Source organism: Esox lucius, chromosome 7 (genome assembly GCF_011004845.1).
Source record: "Esox lucius isolate fEsoLuc1 chromosome 7, fEsoLuc1.pri, whole genome shotgun sequence".
NCBI lineage: Eukaryota > Metazoa > Chordata > Actinopteri > Esociformes > Esocidae > Esox > Esox lucius.
The window spans coordinates 15891839-15915180 of record NC_047575.1 but is presented as its reverse complement, the minus strand read 5'-3'; the positions used below and the strand labels follow the sequence as shown (position 1 = coordinate 15915180).

Genomic DNA, 23342 nt, shown 5'->3' with positions numbered 1-23342 from the left:
ACAGGTAACCTCAGGAGAAATACAGGCTGCTCACTCATGTGTTCTTTTCAAACGGTACATAATATTACTATTTCTCCCAGGGTATGCAAACAATGTCATGATACTAGCTGAGTTACAGCTAACGTAAGAAGTTCTAGTTAACGTGATTGCCTGCCGCTACATATGTATTGTTGCGGCTCACCTATACAATCCTTGGTGTTAGTAGCGAATAAATGGGTTAATCCAAAAAAAAACAAAAATCTCTAGCCTTTTTTTCTTTTCTGCGCACCAGATTAACACAAAGACTGGGACATTTTGCCCGCAAACCGTTGACACAATCCAACTGTCCTGTCTTCCTGTCAAACTGAATTGCACTGCACAACACTTTTTCGGTGGAAATGCGCAATTGGAGCAGACGGTTTGTTAGTTGGGAGGAGGGTGCTCGGAGAGATATCAAGCCATTAGATTTAGAGGAACAGAATGTTATATTCATCATCAACAACATTATTTTGGTTTAAAAATATATTAAAGTGAAAAAGAATTACTAATGACACATGAAAACCCACAGTGTAATGGGCCGCCACCAAGTCATGGGCATGAGTGAGTGAGAGAGAAGGGTTCATCTAATGTATTAACCACTGCACAGGAAAAAGAGAGGGAGACAGTGACCCTCTTTAAAAATAAATCTGAATTGTTTGAACCATTCAGAGACCTTCCAATCAGATATTCAACTGTCACACATCTCTGCTTCACAGAGGTGGAAGAATGGCACATGGCAAGAGTTCATGCTTAATCACAACATATTGGAATACAGTGTTGACAAAAGTCATTGGGGTATACTCCCCCTGTACACACACTATCTGAAGAAGTTATTTTTAGGGAGGTTAAACATTCTCCCTGTTGATCCAAGGATGCAAAAGTCCCCTTCCAGGCACAAGCATTAGAAAGCTTTATATAGGTTAAAACGTGTGAAGGAGGAGCTACTCGCTAATGGGAGCAGAAATGATGGTGGTGAGAAAGAGTAGTAATTTGTATCTGTACCAATTTAACCCCAATTCAACATGGAGCACTTGTGTGCAGGTGCTGCACTTTTGTTTGGGGAGGGGGTGACTATGGTTTTGTTTGTTGTGGTGGGACTATGAGTGGGGGGGGTGTTGTGGTGAGTGTTGTTTTTGTATCATTATGTGATAGTGATGTCTGCATAATGATTTAAAACTAGTACAGAAATAAAAATTGCATGTCCACATTGGGGAAACAAAATAGACGTGTAAGCCATCTGGATTCAGTGCCACACTACAAGAATACCTGAGATATTTTTCAGATTTACAGTGGTGAAATACTAACCAAGGTATCTGTAATCAGACTACAGAATTACAATTAGGAGATGAAATGCATTCACATTGTTCCCCAAAACACATTGGAAAACGGTTTCCGTAACATTTCATTTACTCACCACAATAGCCAAAGTATTTGATTCTTTATCCAGATATTAGTCTATTGATTCATTTGTGGGGGTAAATAAATCCAGCTGGGTCTGAGATGGGGCTCAGGACTGGCCATTAGTCTGCCTGACAGTTCCGCCATGCAGCAAGAGGAGAGATAGTGATACAGGGAGACGGAGTGGAGGAGAGAAAGAAGAGGCCAGTATAAGAGGTTAACAGAATTCCCAGACCCCATCCCCCAAGCTCGGATCTTCAGCTATCTAACAGAGGGAGCTCAGTAGCAAGGCGTTTTTTCTTCAGTTTTATCTTCAGTCAGGTTTCCAAGAAAGCATTTTTTTATTATAGCTTTATTTTCATTAAATTATGTGTGATTACTTTTTTGTCTTAAAGTCTGTCTCCCCCGTGACTACACTTACTGACCTGTTGTACATGAACCAAAGACTGGTGGAGCATTCCAACACCCACGAGAATCCTGAGGGAATGGATAAAGAAGATTTAACATGTGTGGGTTTAGGAGACTGCTAACCAAGTCTAGCTCTTCATCATCAATGGACTAGAACACGTCAGAAATGATTCAGTGATTTGAACAGGTGTGTTTTTGATAGGTGTTTTGGGGCTTTTTTTTAACTGTAAATAGTATGATTTATTGCTTGTAATGTCAGTCTTATGTCATTATAGATGCATCTGTATGATCTGATCTCACCGTATCACAATGTCATTTTTCTTTCTCCATGAAAACTCATTTTTTGTGCTAATGAATGACTCCTCCATTCCTCGTCTGTCAAATAAAGCACCAATAATGGATTTACATCTTTGTAAGAGGAAAAGCACACAGGCGCTCACCCTTCAATTGGTTATGCCTCTCACTAGAGCTCCAATTAGTGTTGATGGAAGGCATTTTCTGTGGAGCGGAAAGGTTTTGCTGCGCAATTGCTCCACTAACGAGATTGATTGGGGAACGCTGGCCTTCGTCCAGGGCAACAATTTGACACAGAGGAGAAGAGTCATCAGGGACTTTTTCTCAGAGAGTTAATCTGCTGTTTATTTGTCTCCCACATTGAAATTAAGGGGGGATATATAGATTGTTCTGTATCTGTACCTTTGTTAGTCTCAGGCAATATTTCAGACACGAGTAGCTCGTTTGTAATGAAAGTTAGCTTAATGGTCTGTCTTGCAAAAGTGGTCAGGAATTTACAAAATTACACTAATTGGCCCAAGCAGGGCACTATAGTAATCAACTGAAATTTGGTTGCTGCACCACTGGCCCGATTTTGATCAAACTTTAATTAATCTTCCCATACAAATCCAGCTTTACCAAATAACACTGATTGGCTCCCGAGGTCCACTCTAGTTATCGACTGAAATGTGTAAGTCACACACAATATCTTAGTTAGCTTAAGATGGTTACTGCACCATACAACAACACTCCATTCTTTCAAACAGAAATTGTGGTGTTACCTGTTGTTACCTCACCATCCGCAGTCCCTAGAAAAAGTAAATTTCCGGTTTTCGGGGATAAAACAGAGAGGAATAGTCAAAGCTGTGAAAAACTCAGTCCATGCTAAATGGGTATTTAATTATTTTAGCAGGTTAGGAACTTTTGTATGAAGATCAATGAGAGATTGCCTACAGTGCAAGTCAAAAACACACACATTTAAGTGAAGGGGTAAGTGTGTCCAAACTTTTGTCTCGTACTGTATACTAAAACATATAATATACATTTTTACACACTTTTTGAAGGGTATTGCCAACTGCCATTTACAAGTAACATGTATGCTGATGTCATGCAGTCATTTAACCTAATGCTGTCATTGTTTATTGTTTTACTTGCATTTAGTGTCATTGTTTTCCCTGAGACTGTATTTCAGTATCATGTACCATTTCATCTCCCATTAATGAATATGCATTTAAGATTATATGTATGTTATGTATCCAAAGCTATGTCTACTACATGATCATGAGGAAAATGAGAACAAAATCTTTTTTTTTTTTTACTATTTGCTACGTGAGACTCGTTTGATTGAAGTTTCATAATGCTTCGGGTTGTTACAAGTTTCCTGATGAAAGTGTGATGTCAATGACATACCGACAACATTGATTAAAGCAAAATGGACACCTCAGTATTCCACGTTGAAATTGATCATTGTTAACACATATCTGAAGACTACTTTTCCACTCAGTGGACAAACATTTCCCAAACAAATGGATCACCCTTTAAGATCTGTCCATTACACCCAGTTTCTGTGAATACAGTCATCTTTGCTTTGAAAACCGGACATTGTAAATCTGTTCATGTGTTTCTTTTATCTCAAGGCATTGCATGAAAATGGAATGGGAGTAGCAATCTCAGAATAAGACCTTGGTTTAGTTAGGAAGTCCCAGCCAATTGAAGAGTATAATAAACAATGATGTTTACAAAAGTCCATATAGTCTTTAATCTGTGGACAATGTTTGCAAATGCTTGCTTTTTGTTAAAGATAAACTGGTCCAAAATCAAATGTAAATTACAACCATGCTAATATTGTTATATGCTTAGGCCAAGTAAGAGGTATAGAACCAATCTCAGTGTAAACAGGTACAGTTTCACAAGCAACCTTTATTTTCAAGACAAATCTTTTGAGCAATGCTGGAGTTTAGGCACCATAGCTGCAAGAGTGGATTAGGTTGCCAATTACTGCAAGAAACTCATTTCTCCAGTCTTATTTATACTACAAGTGATGTTAGAATGAAGGGGGGGGGGGGCAATTGGGGAACTAGAAAGATGAGGGGAGACAAGATAGAACAGAAATAGAACAGAGAAAAGGATGAAGCCAAAACTGAGAGAGGGAGAGAGAGCAAAGGTCCCAACGTAGCTGAAATGTTCTTTCTTTTGACCATTTTAAAGTTTGCGTTAAATTGGCTCATTAGGCAGTTTAAATGTTTGAACATCCAAGGGAGAGGAAAGGGAAAAGGGAGAGAGACGATTTTCATTCCGAAGAGGAGAGGGAAGGCAAGCTCTCCCATGGTGCTATGGTTCGTTAGCACTTATTTGCTTAACGAGCGACTCTGCTTCCTTTGCTGTAATTAGACAGCTTCCCTTGACCTGGACGAGCCCCCTCCTTACCTCTGAGAGCCTGCCTCCTCTTGATATGCAGAAGGAGGCTTCCACCAATGTTCATTCACTGGCTGGCTGGCAGTGAAGGCTGAGGGTCTGACCACACCTCTGGGTTGTAGCTGCTTTATCCTCACCTTGTATTCTCAACCCTTTACGCAGGACAGGTTGTTTCTATTGCTTGAGGCATGAAATGAAATATGCCATAAAATTATTGTTTTAACATCCATGGCCAGTTGGGGCTTTTGGATGAAAGTCAGTCTCTCTTTTCAACAATAATCTACTCTACGTTTCGATTCCACTATGTAAAGCATTTGTAATTGGATAGCTTGTGTTGAGTGGTTGCGAGCAGTGTTAGAGTTTTGTAATAGTGAGACCGTTATTTTATTCCCTGATGCTGGCTGCCTCTTATCGCATATTGACCCTGACTACATGCTGCTAGGTTGGCCTACAACACACTAGTTGGACAGATTAGGCTAGCTGTGAGCAGTTTTCCAATGTCTGAATGATCCAGTGAAAATGATATGCAGTGTTAGCCCCTCACACCCAGGCCTCACCATTTGAGTTGAAGCCTATATCTCCAGTTGATCCATAGCTGCCTTAATGGCCCAAAACAAGACAGTGCTGTGTGTGTGCCTGGGTAATTAAAATATCTCCCACGAAAGAAGTGGAGTGGGCTCCAAGCACTCCCAGGGTGCTCTGGCTAATTGAGTATTAGTTTAACACTGACTAGCTGCATTCTCTTAAGGACCAATGGCAATATACACCTCTGGGACTGAGGTTGAACCACTGATCTCCCCCTGTCTCCCTCTCTTCCCTCCTCTCTCTTGATTTAATCTCTTTTTCATTCCCACTCTCTACCTCTTCCTCACAGACTTTCTTTCCTTGTGTGAACAGGCAGAATACAGAGACAGAGGTCTATGTCCTTGAAACACCACCTGCTTCCCAGTTCCCATGTCACGTCATTATGAAGCTCCCACCTCTCCTTGACCTGCTTTCTCAACATGTGAAAATTGAGTAGCTGGGAAATGAGGAGTATGTGAGAGGAAGATTATTTGTTGCATATCCAGAACAATTTTGTGAAGTCTGAAGGAGTAGTTAACCAATTATCCTTTTAGGCTCTTGACTCCATTACATGAACTCTTAACTCTAAATATACCTGTAATACTTTTAGTACTTGTTAGTATTACCTTTCAGGCATCCACAGTCAGAGTTGACATTGATATGACAGGACGTGGCTTGGCTCTGCAGCAGAAAGAGCCTGCAGCACAAGAGGCTATTAGAACGGGAGACATTGATCATTGTTCTCCCTAACGTAAAGTGAGACTCAGCTAAATGATGTACATGCAGAAAGTAAACACCATAATGGGTCCATTTTGACAAAAAATTTACATCACTTCACCTTGACGCAAAACCTGACCTCTGACATTACCCACCCTGCCACAGGGTAATGTCAACCTGAGCATGTATCTCAATCATCTTAGTATCTGCAGTGCATCTCGTAGAAACGTTATTTGGCTGAGACTAGCTTAACCTGAAGTCAGTAATGGACCTACGGTTGTGTGCGCTGGCTGATCACCTAGACCAGCTAAAACCTCAACAATCTTGAGAGCTTTGTGGGTGGCTGGAAGTTGGGTCTCTTCTGTAGTAACAAGCAGAATGGGTTGACACCCTGTGATGTGTCAAAGGACCTTTTGTTTTAGATAGAGGAGCAGATAAATGCAAAGCTGTTTTCTGTGGCTGAATGTATTTAATTAACTTCTATGACCTGTATTGCTTGAGCTTATATAACGCATGAAGATGTGTGAAACAAACTCATCAGCAATAAATGTCAAAGCCAGCTTCTGAACGACACCATAAGTCCCAAGTTCCAGTTGAATTGGTAGGAAGTTGTACTCGCTTAACAAGCAGTGTAGCACATTTTACAGCTAGCAGATACTGTAGCTAATCAACAGAATTTTTAACCATTGAATACCACAGATGAACACCAGCTGTCTAAATCTGAAGCATCAGGTCATCAATTCTACTTCCAAATGGGAGAGGAAGCCCATCGGCAGGGCAGTGAAGCCTTTGGAGCTAGATAGAACTGGGTCCAGATTCTAACACTTTTTTCATCAAGGAAACATGAGACATCCCAATCCAGTTTTCTATTGCCAAGAGTAAGATACGTTATGAACAAAGTGGCCAAAGTTTTATAGACTTTAGAAAAACAGCGTTGTTTAGAAGGATTGCATGGAAAATTAAATTATTGCACATGTGCACTTCTCAGAGTTGTCCCAACAGTAACTAGAATTCTAGAAGGCGCCATTATTTCCTAATATCTCAAGCTTGCATTTGGCTCTGCCCAGCACTTTCCCAGGTTCTGCCCATTTCTGTTCACCTTCCTTCTCATTAGAAAAGACAGCTTGTGAGCTACCTTAGTTATTAAAATTCACTGGGAACTCGTTCCAGGCGACGGTAGGAGGGTATGGGCATCATGGGATTGAATGTAAGAATGTGTGTGTTTTGCAGTCCACTACGTGTCTACAGGTGGCCTGTGTTCAGCATGACATTCACAATAGTCATGCAATCATAGTCTGTGTTGGTGATGCTGGGCGGGGGATGATGACTGGAGCTAGTGGGGCGGAGAGAACTTTGCTGCTGCTGATTGCTATGGAAACTGACGAGACAAGCCACCCCCCCCCCCTCCCCCCCTTCCCCTACCATTGCGCTAGGCTGGTTTCACAGTCACCTCCAAAAATAATTGCCACCTTTGATAAAGATGTACAAAGAAGTAGAATATGAATTATTTAAATTCTGGGATAAATTATATTCAAAATAATGTGGACAATTATATTATTTTAGTCTAACACCATTGCTTAGTGAAATACATTTATCCAAAAGATGTGTCAAAATTATTGACACACCCTTTCAAAACTAGCAGGGGTAAGAACACATACTTTCACTTAATTGTTTAATGAGATTAGAAAACACAGTGGAAGAGATTTTGGCCATTCCTCTATACAAAAACTTTCCAGATGCTTATATTCTTCATCTGCACACGTGGCTCTCTTTAGATCAGACTAAAGCTTATAAAAGTTGGAGTATGTTATTGCAAAATATATATTTTGTGGTAAAATAAAAATGTGTTTAAATATTTTTTGGCATCCACTAAAGGAGATTGGTGTATGCCAACATTAGATTATTGTGAAAATTACATATTTTCCCATTATTGAAAATAAAACAGCTTGTGCATTTCTCTTAATAATAAAGTCTTGTAAAATCTTTAGCAAGGGTGCCAATACTTTGGGAGATATATGTGTTCTTGGAACCTCAACAAGGTGAGCTGTTGGCCCACTGTGGCCATTACAGAAAACAACACTAGACATGGCTGGGTACCTGGGCAGCAGGTTCTCAGAGTGCTGATGATGTTCACCTCTCCCTGGGACTCATTGTCCGTGTGACGGATGTCAAAGTAGATGTCTGGGTCTCCCCAGGCTTCAGTGATTACAGATTGAGTTGTCTTCACAGTCAGGCTAAATGTCTGTGGTCTGTTCAGTGTGTGGGGTACTTGGCTTGGATTGAGTAAGCAGGGGCCTAGATCTGCAGCATAATGGATGTATTTTCAACAGGATTTATCACCCAGGCAGTGACTAGAATGTGGTAATCACTGCTAAATCACCACAGGTGAGAAAGCTTCTTAGAATCCCCCCCCCCCCACCCCCCCACACACACACACACACATTTTGGGGATAGGGAATGTGAGGAGCTGCTGAACCCTCTCTTCCTCTCCTTCCTTCATTCTGCCCCTTTCTCAAATCTCCATCTCTCCCTTGGTCTCTGTCTCACTTTATTTCTATATATGTTTCTCATTCTCTCTGTTCAATAGCATTACACATTTTTGTATCATAGGTTACACATAATTTTTTCTTTAGAGTTGGATTGGGAGTTAATCTAAATTGAGCCAGGAAACAAATTATGATACAATATTTTTCATTTTACTCTTTGGAACCAGATCAAATCATTTTGCTTTCAGTCTCCCGTTGAGTGTAGTTGGCACACACCCATTAGAATAAATCTGTCATTAAGGCAAGCTAAACTGCAGTTAACTGATATCCACTAAAACCACGGTTTCCTGTTAATGTTGTCTAATACTTGTTTTACTCATCCCACACATTTTCATCGCAGTTCTTCAATTTTCTACACTCTCACCCCTGCTGTTTCAGACATTAATTTGGTGTGATTAGCATTATGTGATTCCATCAAAATGTTGATTCAAATGAATCGATTTTACAATACATTCATGAATGTATATTCCCTCATCAACTGAAAATATCAAGGTTAAAACTTACCAGTTTAGTAAGCAAGTTTACCAGTATAATTACCAGTTTATTAGTAAGTAAGTAATCTGACCCACCCACCGCGCGATGACAATGTGTCCATCACAACCTACGGTAATTTTCCAAATCGCAATTTTTGTAGCTGTGAGTGAACCAAGTAGGCTACAGCCTTGGCTTTGTCATAGAGAATTGCTTAGCAGCGTTAGGACCCTGAGGAAATCCGTAGGTCGTTGCAGGAGAAGGTGCGCGTGGTGATTTCTATGTGCTACCGCTCGTAGCCTGCATTATAGTGCATCTGATAGTGGCTCTGGATTCCCAGGTAGAGCGGTATTAGGTTTTATCTCTCGGGGACCCCTCTCAAGCTTGGGAGCATTCTCGTTAATATATATCACAACTGAAAGCGTTTTCTCTTCTTAACATCCATTCCTCTAATATCGGTTTCTTCAGCTAACGTGAGGACATTTTACCGGCAAAAGGGAGATTTGCATACGTTTTACAGAAAGGATGGACAAGTTTTAAAACCGACAAGCAGTGAACAACAAATAAATTCGGGAAAACGACTGAAAAGGGGTGAGTCGGCGTACTTAAGCTCTTCAAACACTTTCACAAGCAGAATAGTTACATTTTTACTTTAGGCAAAGCGTGCTATCTAAAAAGTTATTATCTTAATGCTTTAGTGTAGTTAAAACAAACTATTAGGCAATGTGGACAAAAATGACAACCTGTTGATGAACTTTGATTTCAGGTGTGTGCGCGTGTAAGTGTATGTGTGTGTGTGTGTGTGTGTGTGTGTGTGTGGGGGGGTGAGTGTGTATAAGCGTGCGCGCGCGAAATAACGTGTGCGCGCGAGCATGTGCGTGTGTTAGCGCATGTATGAAGTGAATGTATTTTGTCAGAATCAGCAATCACCCACAGCCTACAGGTTTTGTCTAGTAAGTTCTTTCCAAATAGGCAACTCGTTTTCACAACCTTTAAATTATTTGATTATTTTTGAATGAAATGTGATTTGTGGATTCCAATAAACTATTTAAAATATGGCTACGCGGTGTTGGGGCGGGGGGGTAGGTGGCTTAGAGTGTTAACTGTAGTCTTCAGGAGTAAGTCTTTCAGATTCAACTGTTGTGTTTTTGATCTTGAATAATTTACTTTTCATTAATTTTCTCTTTCTGCTACTTCGTCTGATGCATTGCAGTGGTATATATCTTCGTTGCTTATTTTTGGTCTTTGATATTTACATCCTTTATAGAAGTTTATTGATTTGTCATTGACGTATTATTTCTTGAATTGGTTAGGCATATCCCCACGGTTTGGTTTACAAACACTACTAACACTGGAGGACATAGCTAATATAAAACGGAACTGAAAAGCACAATAATTGTCATATTATTGCTTTTTAAGAGATATGATGTTAAAGTCGTCCCAGCGCCAGCATTCTCACCCTGCGATTTCTAGGGTCAATCAAACCATGTGTCAAACAGGCTGTAGAGCAAAGAAAAAAGAAAATGTAATACTGCCCTGGCACAAACAAAATATAGACGTCTTAGCAGCTTTTGAGGCTACAAATTATTTGACCGCGCTAATTTATTGTATATCTCACACTAGTGTAATAGCCCAAATTGAAAAATGAATTGCCATAGCCAATGCGGCCCATTTCAGGAAAAAGAACTGTCCATTGATTGTGGTGCTGAAAGTTAGAAAGGCAGTTTCTGCACTGCAGTGATGGTCAGGATATAGAAGGGAACACTAAATTAATAATAATTGTCTAGTAATCTATCACAGATTCAGTGTGCTGAAGTGAGGATCATTCGCATTAGAATTTTGTTTTTTTGTAACTCAGGTGACTAGTAAAACTAATTGTCATTGAGAATCATTGGATACCCTTGATACACAGTACTAGCTTGAAGAGGATGGCTTCTCAGTGAGGAGAACATGAATCACGCCAGTTGTGCTAGACAGAGAGATCCAAATGAAAGCTAATGCTTCTTCAACTTCTGCCCCTCCTTCATTATCATTCCTGGCGTGTCCCTTTATCCTGGGTCTTCTTATTCTCTTTGATTACAGAGTTTCTTTGCATTATCCCTTTGAGGCCCTCCCCTTGCCTCTCAAAGTCCGCAGTGGAACGTAGCACACACACACATGCAAGGATGAATACACATTCACACACCAGACACACACAGACATGCACACACGCACACACACACATGCGCACACACAGAAAACCGCTCCTGAAACACACAAATACAAATTGGGATTTGTCTTATACAGTTATATTCCATCAAAAAATAAACAAATGAGAAATAAAATAAACTTTTAGGCTCTCTTTTGGGAATAGGCCTTTATTAGATGTCCTCTATAAATAAAGCCTTGTCCACATCCTATTGGGCTCACCTACAATCAAAGAATCTTTCCTGCCATGACTAAATGAAGTGACAGTATTTTCTGACTATTTTAGTCCAAGGTGATATATTTAATTATTAAAGTTGCTGCATCATGTGAAACTACTTGAATGGTTAAAATGACAGGTGTTGACTTTTACCCCTCCGCCTAATCATTTTGCCTGTCACGAACTGACACATCAGTCACCCAGAGCACACTCACATGGGGCATGTCCAGCCATGTGAATATGGAACCACATTGGATTTCAATAAAGTGTGAGTATGCATTATTGATGGAGACATAATACAATTTGTTTGTAGCTGGGGGTGTCTTGGCTTTGTAATGATTACAAAGAGGGAGTTGACAGAGGCAGGGACTGGTCATTTAATTACAGTATTGACTGACTGACATGTCGGGGAGGAGTTTTCACCTCATGCTCATTCGCTGCAAAGGTAAATGTTGGCTTTCTTTTCCTACCTGTCCGGCTCATAAATGGACACTCACTGGGCTGTTACGCAAAAGCCCAAAGTCAAGAAGGAGGAGGTTGGGGAGGATCGACTGACTAACAGAGAAACTAAAAAGCCTGAAACCATGAAAGAAACAGTCCACTGAGAGACAAAGTAATGCGGACTTACTTTCCAGATTCATATTTTTACACAGCCTTTTTGTGTTTGTGTAAATGCCTTTGTAATTCCTGACTGGGAGAGGCAAAGTGTGTGTATTTGTTGAGTCTGTGTGTGTCTTTCTCTCTTGATCCCTCCGGTGTATTCTGAGCAGAGCTTCTATATTTCCCTGGAGAGATGCGTCTCTTCTCGGTGCCTTGCGTCTTCCTCTCTCTGAGGGGATGCTGCTGTGCCACGTCACTCCAGCGTTATTGAATATCTCACTTTTCAGAAGCAAAACGTCTTTCACATTATGGAGGTGTGGAGAGGCGGAGACGGAGCTCGCTTATTCAATCTAGCTGTTCTGTACCTCAGCCTTACAAGAGAAGAGAGACATGAATATTTATGAGTAGTTATTTTGGAAGAAAGTGTTTATGTTTCACTGCTGGGTTTTGCTTTGGAAAACAAGCCTTTTTAAGGTTGAGAGCTTTTCAGACGTCAGTATTCAGTATCAAGACAAAGGTGTGCAAACGTTTTCTGGCAGGGGGCTGTCTGCTGTAATTAAACAATAGCTGAGCTGACACAGACTCAGGCTTCAGCGTGTCCCTCTGATATTCTCTTCCTGTACTCGGGGACTATTTAGAGGGGAGAGGACAATCAAATGGTAAGAAGGGTAGAAAATAAAGCCATAGAGACAAAGACAAAGAAACAATGGAAATAGGTAGATAAAGAGGGGCCAGTAAGAAAACAGGCTGAGTGTGCAATAAGGAGGAAGATGGACACCAAGAAAGAAACAACGCAGAGATGGAGAAGAAGATAGACACAGAGAGACAAAGAAGGGAATGAAGGATGGTTGTGGTTTGGGGTCCATTTTAATGATCAACCTCTCTGGCCTTTCAATCAATAGGCTCTATCTGCTGCTTGCTCGTCTGTTCTTCTCAGCGATCAGTTTGTACACATATTCCAGGGGATGGATGCTTTGGGTAATGACCCATGTCCAATGGATGGACTTTGTCCTCCTCTATCGCCATAAAGAGTGAGTTGTAATTCATGGCCTCTGCTCCTGGGTTGCCCATGGGGAATTGATATCCACACACCTCCGTTGCAGAGATGCCACCTTATCATGATCCAGGCCATTGTGGTAACGTGGGGCTACTCGGCAAGTCCGTCTCCCCTTAATGACGAATAATGACAGCTGCGCCTTTTATTTTTCCTCTCGTTGATTAAGTGCCTTTTTATTGAATTTCCATTTAAGCGGCCGTTTCTCCAAACCATCCCCTCGTATTTAATTTCACAGAAGAGAGACACTGTCTGCACCGCTGGCATTGCCAGTGCTGACAAATGGCATTTTCCTGGGATGGGGCTTGTTCCCGGGGTCCCTGGCAAGCCCAGTGTAGCCCATCTAAGAGCTTGTAATTCAGGGCTTCAATCTGTGGCTAAGACCACCTGGGGTCTCACTCCTTCTAGCCCACAGTGATATTCATTTGTGTTAACAGATAGTGTAAGTGCTTCCATGAACATGACGACCGGGACTTGGTTGATGGATACAAGAGGACAACACATGCTCTCACCTCTTCGGCAAACAAAAGGGCCCACTTATTATCGGTAACAGCAACACTGTACGTCCCAAGTCGTGTAAGGGATCGTTAGGAGCTGGTTATTCGCTGAAGGTTCGTCCACTAGGGAGGAGATGTATGTGGCTGGAGAGTGTGAACCGTGTTTAAACTCGGTTTGTTTCGTGCTGGAATGATGTGTTGTACTGTGTTTACAGACAGAATCTGCTAAGAGGTCAGAGATCAGCGGCCTGCAGCCAGTCAGCCAGACAGATCATCATCTGTAACCCCTGATGATAAACCTTCTCACTAATTCCACGCTGCCCATCCTTATGGCTGTCCATCATCCTCCCTGACAGGCACCCAGCCTCCCTCTGTCTCTGAGAGTTTTAATATTTCCTGTCTTGCTCTGTAATGGAGGGTCATGAGAATGTCTGACAGGCTTGTGGAGAATGGTTGTATCTGTCTCCCTCACATATCCACTGCGAAAATGGCGCGTCTTGGCGTTAATTCAAATGCCAGTGTTTAGGTCCAGGTATCGTTTGTCTGTAGGTGACATGAATAAACAATCGAAAAACCAGGAGGAGTTTTTAGGAAAATACACAAATTTTCCCTAGTGAATATGGTATTAGCATATGTGTATTATTAACATGATATTAATATTTCATTTTTTGTGAATTGTGAATACTGGTATATCGCAACACCCCTAGTCTGGATATGAGGTCTTTACCAGTCTGGATATGAGGTCTTTACGCATCTGGATATTAGGTCTTTACCAGTCTGGATATTAGGTCTTTACCCGTATGGATATTAGGTCTTTACCCGTATGGATATGAGGTATTTACCAGTCTGGATATTAGGTCTTCACCAGTCTGGATATGAGGTCTTTACCAGTCTGGATATGAGGTATTTACCAGTCTGGATATTAGGTCTTCACCAGTCTGGATATGAGGTCTTTACTAGTCTGGATATTAGGTCTTCACCAGTCTGGATATTAGGTCTTTACTAGTCTGGATATTAGGTCTTCACCAGTCTGGATATGAGGTCTTTACTAGTCTGGATATTAGGTCTTCACCAGTCTGGATATTAGGTCTTTACTAGTCTGGATATTAAATCTTCACCAGTCTGGATATGAGGTCTTTACTAGTCTGGATATTAGGTCTTCACCAGTCTGGATATTAGGTCTTTCACATTATTGGCAACTCTGCATTAAATACTGTGTGGACCCTCCCTTTGCCAGGTTAAAAGCTCCTGTCCTCTCCTATAGTGTTTGATGAGGTGGGAGAACACATAGGAAGGGACTGAAGACCATTGCTCCTTTTAAGAAACTCCTTAAAGAATCTTTAGTCTTCGCTGGTGGTCTCTTCAGCTCATCCCACAGGTTTTCAATGGGATCTAGGTCAGGCGACTGTGACGGCCATTGCAAAAGCTTAAACCCATTTTCAGACACAGCGTCACAGACCCATATTGCAAAAGAAATTCTGTCAAAAAATAAGGGAGAAAAAATTAAGTTTAAGAAGATTTCTGCTTGAAATAAGTGAAATAATCAGCCAATGGAACAAGACAAATAACACTAGGTATGACTTCTTGAAACAAGCAAGTATTTAGGCATCTGAAAATGGCAGGTATCTGGAAATTAGTAACAATTCAGACTAAAAAGAAGAAGTTTTCAGTCTGAAAAGATCATTAATATGGATCTGATGTCTCAATTCTGTTTCAGTGTCTCTCAAGTCAAAAGTACTGTTTCACCTAAAACATAACTCAAAAGAAGATTTTTTTTCATTCAATATTAGATTCAACTATGTCATTGAACAGTACAAGTACAGTACAAAAAAAATGCAGTTAGCATCTAACCAGAAGTGCAAATAGAGGAGGGCAGAAAATGTACAAGTATTTACAAATATTATAAGTATATGTACAGTTGTGCTCAAAAGTTTGCATACCCTTGGAGAATTGGTAATATATGTACCATTTGTAAAGAAAACATTAGTGAGCAGGCAAAACACATGTCTTTTATTTCTTATGGGATTCAACTTCAGGTTATAACAGAATGGCACAATCATAAAACAAAACATGGCAACAGTTAAAACTTTTTAATGACCGTTCAAATGACTGTTCAATGACTGTTCAAAGTCTGCATCCCCTTAGTTCTTAATAGTGTGTATTGCCCCCTTTAGCATCAATGGGAGCGTGCAGTCTTTTGTAATAGTTGTGTATGTCTATGTTGTCTATGAGGCCCTGAATTCTTGCAGGTAGTATGGCTGCCCATTTGTCTTGGCAAACTGCCTCCAGGTCATACAAAGTCTTTGGTTATCTTCCACAAACCACATTTTTGAGTGGCTCAATAATCTTAAGGTCAGGAGAATGTGATGGCCACTCCAGAACCTTCAACTTTTTCTGCTGGAACCACTGGAGGGTCAACTTGGCCTTGTGCTTGGGGTTATTGTCATGCTGGAAAGTTCAAGAGCGTCCCATGCGCAGCTTTCGTGCACAAGAATGCAAATTGTCTGCCAGTATTTTCTGATTACATGCTGCATTCATCTTGCCATCAATTTACACAAGATTTCCTGTGCCTTTAGAGCTCACACACACCCAAAACCTGGTATCAAGAGATCCCCGAATTTTCCACTTCTTAATAGGTGATTGAACAGTACTGACTGGCATTTGCAAGGCTTTGGATGTCTTTTTTACATCCTTTTCCATCTTTGTAAAGTTCCATTACCTTGTTATGCAGGTCTTTTGACACTTCTTTTCAGCTCCACATGGCTCAGTATCTAGCCTGCTCAGTGCATCCACATGAGAGCTAACAAAGTCATTAACTATTTATATGCAGACACTAATTGCAATTTAAAAAGCCAAAGATGTGGGAAATTCACCTTTAATTGTCATTTTCACCTGTGTGTGTCACCTTGTGTGTCTGTAATAAGCCCAAACATTCAAGGGGATGTAAAAAATTTTTAGGACCATTCAGGTGATTTTTCGGGAGCCATTCGGGAGCCAAACAACTATGTGATAATAAATGGCTTCATATGATCACTTACCTTAAATAAAATATGATTTCATTAATCATATTTTCAAAATCAATGCCAAAAATCCGCAATTTCTGCCAGGGTATGCAAACTTATGAGCACAACTGTATATTACCAGTGGAATGTGTAGATATGCAATGAGGCAAATGCAGTACAAATGGCAATACTTGCCGAGTAGCCCCATTTATTTGCTAAACAAGATTTTCAAGGCTTATTTACTTAAACCAAGTGTTATGATCTAATACAAATTTAGCCTGTTAAGGAAATGTATCTTATTTTAAGGACTATTAGATTTCGAACCTGTAAACAAAATACATTTGCTTGATAAGACTCTGCGATGCACTACCATTCTTCACAGCAGGGATTACACCATGTTCTGCAGGACCATGGCAGTTTTTATTCTAATCCTACCCGTGTGCTGGTTATCAAAAATCTAAATATTTCTTTATATTTTGTCTCATGAGATCATATATTGTTCTTTTAATCAAAGTTCCAATGACACTTAGCCAACTTCAGGCAGTAATGATTATGGTTTGGTGACAGCAGAGGCTTTATCTGACAACGCTTCTAAAAAACTTTTTGCCCTAAGATGATGTTGTGAAGTTATTTTCTGGTGTATAACTGACTTTGTATTGCTATTGGCTGATTTGTGAAGGACAACCTTTTCTGTCATTTCATCTGTGTTCTTTGTCTTTTCCCATGTCATTGACTGACTAGGGGACTTCAGACACTTTAAAATGTTAAATCTTTATAGAAATACATCAATTGGATTTTGTTCATAATATTCTTTTGTGGTGCTATTGATTGTGGCACACATGTTTTTGAATAAAATAATTACTTCTTCATGACAATTTATTTGCTGCTGAATAATTTTTTTCGTAAGGTCAAGCTGATAAAATGTGCAATTTTTGTTCAGATTTACCTAGGGTGACAATTATTCTGGAGGGCACTTTACAGTATGAGTTGATTTGTAGGGATTTGTGAATACTTTAGGCATCATCCTCCCTGAGGGAGTGCTGAGGTGCATACTGGGTCAGAGATGTGGCTCCTCCCACCTCCTGTGAAAGATATCCCCCTCAGGGACCATTCAGTAGGAAGTTAAAGATGCAGTTTGGGTCTTATTCAAATAACAAAATGCTTTTTTAAAACCTTCGTCATTTATTTGTGGGTAAGTGAAATCACTTTCATACCTCAGTGAAAGTGTGAAAGTGAGCAGTTCTAGAGACATGGGCCAATATTGACACGTACAAGACAGAACAAACATTTTCAGGGACCGGTTTCAGCTCGACAGCGCCACATTAACAACCAGTGGCCAAAAATCATTGAATCCTTCTTGAAGTGACAGGAGCTTTGCACACAACTCTCCAAGCTGCCACCATTACACTGATAGTTGGTCTGTCCTTGATGTGTATGCATTCATCTCACTGATAGCTGGTTGTGTGTCTGTATGTCCCCCCTCCCCTCTGCTCTGGATCAATAACACCGTTCAGAGTCTGAGGAGACCAGCCGCTGGGCTCACTGGCAGAGATACACTGTTCTGGTTCTCACCCCTGGTCTTCCTCAGCACTCTGTTGAGCACCAGTCTGCCTCTCTGAGATGAGAAGGAATGACCAGAGGAACATGGAAGGGAAATGTGTGCTGTTATGGTATGTAACGTCAGGTATGTAACGTCAGGTATGTAACGTCAGGTATTTAACGTCAGGTATGTAACGTCAGGTATGTAACGTCAGGTATTTAACGTCAGGTATGTAACGTCAGGTATGTAACGTCAGGTATTTAACGTCAGGTATGTAACGTCAGGTATGTAACGTCAGGTATTTAACGTCAGGTATTTAACGTCAGGTATGTAACGTCAGGTATGTAACGTCAGGTATTTTAACGTCAGGTATTTAACGTCAGGTATGTAACGTCAGGTATGTAACGTCAGGTATTTAACGTCAGGTATTTAACGTCAGGTATGTAACGTCAGGTATGTAACATCAGGTATGTAACGTCAGGTATGTAACGTCAGGTATTTAACGTCAGTGACCTAGTCAGTCACAGACGTGGGAAAAGACAAAGAACACAGATGAAATGAGAGAAAAGGGACCTGGTTAACCCTCCTAGTTCAGTGTAATTCATGCTATCCAGAACTGCAGGGTTGGTGTGGGTTTTAGTGGTGAGTATCCTCATTCAGGTTGGACGTTCGCTCTGCTGGGTGTTGTTGCAGCTGTTTTTAATGTGCTGATATGCTCTGCTAGGTTTCTTTTCCATTAATCTCCTAAAGTTCATATGGTTATGTTCAAACTAAATCCCTGATATTTCCCGGCCTCTGACCTGATGATTGCTGATCCCTCTACCATGTCAGCGCTGTATCCACCTCTGCGGTTTAGGACAGAGCTGGGAGGAGAGGGAGAACAGCGAGGGCACTGGAGTGAAAAAGCTGATTCTTCTCCCTGCTTCATGCCCTAACGCCTACGTGTGATCTGCCTGTTGAGGTGTGGAGAAGGTTGCTGCGCTCTGATATTGTCAATCTGTTCGGGGGCAAAGACGGGATGCTTCCCCCTGTCACGGCAACGGCAAAGACGGGATGCTTCCACCTGTCACGGCAACAGTAAAGACGGGATACTTCCCCCTGTCATGGCAACGGTAAAGACGGGATGCTTCCCCCTGTCATGGCAACGGTAAAGACGGGATGCTTCCCCCTGTCACGGCAACGGCAAAGCCAATGGATAATCAGCATCCCCCATCATACTCAGTCTACAGCTCTCTGTCCGTTTCAGTATCATCCCTATGAATGGGCTACAGAGTGGTGGGTGCTGCATGTCAGACACCTAAACCAGGATGCAGTACGTTAATGAGACAGCATCAAAATACAATACATATTGTACAGTTCTTGAAACCTGGTGGTCATTCTGTGTGGGCACCAGTGAGACATGATACAAGTATATGTGAGACGTCACAATGGGTTTTTGTGCCTCTCTGTGTGCAGGCTTTGACCCATGTGGTGCCCAGGGGTTTGGATTGTGTGTGTGTGTGTGTGTGTGTGTGTGTGGAGGCACATATCGATGAATGTGTTTTTAGTGGAAGGACATTGTCTCCATGATTTAAGCTCTCTGGTGGTAGCTGTGGCAGGTTAATCCTATTATGGTAATAGGATGTTCGGGGTAATTCAATCCTTACCTGTCTCCTGACCAGGTATGTGTCACTAGACTAATGCAACACCACACAACTTAATGTTTCACTGTGCCATCCCACACGGCCCTCCTCTACATCTCCACGTCTCACTCTGTGTCCCACACGGCCCTCCTCTACATCTCCACGTCTCACTCTGTGTCCCACACGGCCCTCCTCTACATCTCCACGTCTCACTCTGTGTCCCACACGGCCCTCCTCTACATCTCCACGTCTCACTCTGTGTCCCACACGGCCCTCCTCTACATCTCCACGTCTCACTCTGTGTCCCACACGGCCCTCCTCTACATCTCCACGTCTCACTCTGCTGTCCCACACGGCCCCCCTCTACATCTCCACGTCTCACTCTGTGTCCCACACGGCCCCCCTCTACATCTCCACGTCTCACTCTGTGTCCCACACGGCCCTCCTCTACATCTCCACGTCTCACTCTGTGTCCCACACGGCCCTCCTCTACATCTCCACGTCTCACTCTGTGTCCCACACGGCCCTCCTCTACATCTCCACGTCTCACTCTGTGTCCCACACGGCCCTCCTCTACATCTCCACGTCTCACTCTGTGTCCCACACAGCCCTCCTCTACATCTCCACGTCTCACTCTGTGTCCCACACGGCCCTCCCCTTTATCTCCACGTCTCACTCTGCTGTCCCACACGGCCCTCCTCTACATCTCCACGTCTCACTCTGTGTCCCACACGGCCCTCCTCTACATCTCCACGTCTCACTCTGTGTCCCACACAGCCCTCCTCTACATCTCCACGTCTCACTCTGTGTCCCACACAGCCCTCCTCTACATCTCCATGTCTCACTCTGTGTCCCACACAGCCCTCCTCTACATCTCCACGTCTCACTCTGTGTCCCACACGGCCCTCCTCTACATCTCCACGTCTCACTCTGTGTCCTACACGGCCCTCCTCTACATCTCCACGTCTCACTCTGTGTCCCACACGGCCCTCCTCTACATCTCCACGTCTCACTCTGTGTCCCACACAGCCCTCCTCTACATCTCCACATCATGGAATTACACACATAATTAGGTTCCCAACACAAACCCACGGTCTGCATAACTACAATGTACAAACTCCATTACCTCAGCGTGTCACCACCTGCACTGGTATGTCACGTATCTGTCCTGGCTCCCCTCCATATTCAGACATTACTATTGACAGTGTAACACCTGCTCTATTAACTGACTTTGTGCCTATAGAACAGCGTTTTCATCCCAGACTGTGTGCATCCTCCAGGTGCTCTAGCATATAACCCTAATTATGTCAGTTTACTGAGGACTCAGAGTGTTGACTACAGATTACCGCACTCTGGAAACATCTGTCTCATCATTTCACCTCCCTTTTCCCTTCCTCCCTCCTCTTTTCATTCCGGTCCCTCATCCTACTTGACTTCCAATTTAAAGCATTTCATTATTGTGAGAAATATAAATATATTGCAGACGCACTTTCTTTAATGACAGTATTTTTCTAATCTCCATGGCCATGTCCTGTCTCCCACTGCTAGCCCATTGTCACCCAGTAATGGATGTTTTCTTTACGTTGTCTCTATACTTCCACTGGTGGGCTTTTTTTTCCTTCTTGAGTTTAAAAACATTTGAAAGGCCTTGGTTACTCAGAAGACCTCTTGCTTGAAGTTTACATTCTACAAAGACAAATAAGTAAAGAGCTCAGAGAAGTAATTGAAATGTTCTATTGAAATGTTGAACATTGAAATATTCTTTTCATTTAGGGTGATCAGAAGTAATTTAAGCCATTCTGTCCAAAGTTCAGAGCTTGTACAGTAATTACATATGTAAGAACAGTGAAAATAACATGAAAAAGAATTGACTGTCATAATCATTGACAAACGGGCTGTCAGGTTGTCATGTACTCACCCTTGAACTTGACATGGTATAAACTAGGTCTAGCTTGCACTCTCACTAGTAGTATTGCAACATTGTATCAACTGTTACAGCTATGCATAATAAGAATAATTGTAAGATAGTTAGATCAAGTAAGTGTAGCTTGAAAAAACTAACTAATTCAACTAACTACTCTTTCAAGCCATTGAGACAGAAGCAAGCAGAAACTGAGACGAGTAGGCGAAGTGTAGGGAGATTATTATTTTAATCAGACGATTTTAGACAATCACATCTTTTCAGATCACTCTTCTCTTGGTCCTTAGAAACACTTGAGAAGTGTCGGTAAGTTGTTGCTATTGGCAACATTTGCTGTGTGTTTTTGTGAGCGGAGGAGGGCAGACAAAGTGCCAAGGCATCCGAGGAATCTGGCCCTCCATTAGAGAATGTGAACCAGGAGAGAGCAGCTCCATCTGCAGATGGCTGCTTGGTAAAACCAACTGGCTGCTCCTCTCTTCCACAGCCTGTTCATGTCACTGTGGCTCCGTGCGTGAGGAAGGTGGAGGCGGAGGAGGATGGAGTGGGGGCGGAGGGGAAAGGGGATGTCTGGTCAGAGCTGGCAGGAGAGTGACCATGCCTCGTTTATCTACAAATCAGTCTGTGAAATGTATTTATCAAACAGGAGATAGTGCCAGGCGAGCGGGAGAGAGCTAGGAAAAAAAGATGACACGACGTGCATTGTGGTGTGTGTCTGAAAGTGTATGAAATGGGAAAAGTGCACAGATAGGTGACACAGTAGCTACGTTAAGGCATGCACACACACACACTAACACACAATACAGTGGATATAAAAAGAATGAGACAAAGATAAATCATATCAGAAATTTTCCACCTACAATATGACCTATAACATGAACAATTCTATTGAAAAACAAACTGAAATCTTTTGAGGGGGAAAATAAAAAATAAAAAACTCAAATTAACCTGGTTGCATAAGTGTGCACACACTTAAACTAATACTTTGTTGAAGCACCTTTTGATTTTATTACAGCACTGTCCTTTTGGGTAGGAGTCTATTAGCATGGCACATCTTGATGTGGCAATATTTTCCCACTGTTCTTTGCAAAACCGCTCCAAATCTGTCAGATTGCGAGGATATCTCCTGTTCACAGCCCTCTTCAGATCACCCCACAGATGTTCAATTGGATTCAAGTTTGGGCTCTGGCTGGCCCATTCCAAAACGTTCATCTTCTTCTGGTGAAGCCATGCTTTTGTGGATTTCGATATGTGATTTTAGTCGTTGTCGTGCTAAAAGGTGAACTTCCTCTTCATCTTCAGCTTTCTAACAGACGCCTGAAGGTTCTGTGCCAAGATTGCCTGGTATTTGGAACTGTTCATAATTCCCTCCACCCTGACTAAGGCCCCGGTTCCAGCTGAAGAAAAACAGCCCCAAAGCATGATGCTACCACCAACATGCTTCACTGTGGGTATGAGGTTCTTTGGGTGATGTGCAGTGTTGTTTGTGAGCCAAACATACCTTTTAGAATTAAGACCAGAAATTCAACCTTGGTTTCATCAGACCATAACACATTTTCCCACGTGCTTTTGGGGGACTTTATGTTGGTTTTTTCAAACTTCAGCCGGGCTTGGATGTTTTTCTTTGTTAGAAAAGGCTTCCATCTTGCCACCCTACCCCATTGCCCATTCATATGAAGAATACAGGAGATTGTTGTTAGATGTAGCACACAGCCAGTACTTGCCAGAAATTCCTGCAGTTCCTTTAATGTTGCTGTAGGCCTCTTGGAAGCCTCCCTGACCAGTTTTCTTCTCGTCTTTTCATCAATTTTGGAGGGATGTCCAGTTCTTGGTAATGTCTCTTTTGTGCCATATTTTCTCCACTTGATGATGACTGTCTTTACTGTGTTCCATGG

At 41.9% G+C, this 23342-nt stretch overlaps 1 protein-coding gene across 3 annotated transcripts in view; it reads left to right on the top strand.

Annotated features, from left to right (window-relative positions):
• Positions 1-9128: 9128 nt before the first annotated feature.
• Positions 9129-23342, top strand: part of LOC105010783 (roundabout homolog 1-like) — a 160575-nt gene continuing 146361 nt past the window's right edge. For 2 of the 3 annotated variants that reach the window (XM_020048566.3, XM_020048565.3), the window contains exon 1: positions 18020-18051. In XM_020048566.3, the coding sequence (XP_019904125.1) occupies positions 18023-18051 (29 nt within the window). In that variant the 5' untranslated portion in view covers positions 18020-18022. Of the gene's footprint in view, positions 9402-18019; positions 18052-23342 lie in introns of those variants that run through there. The other variant, XM_010870380.5, reaches the window with a different exon arrangement.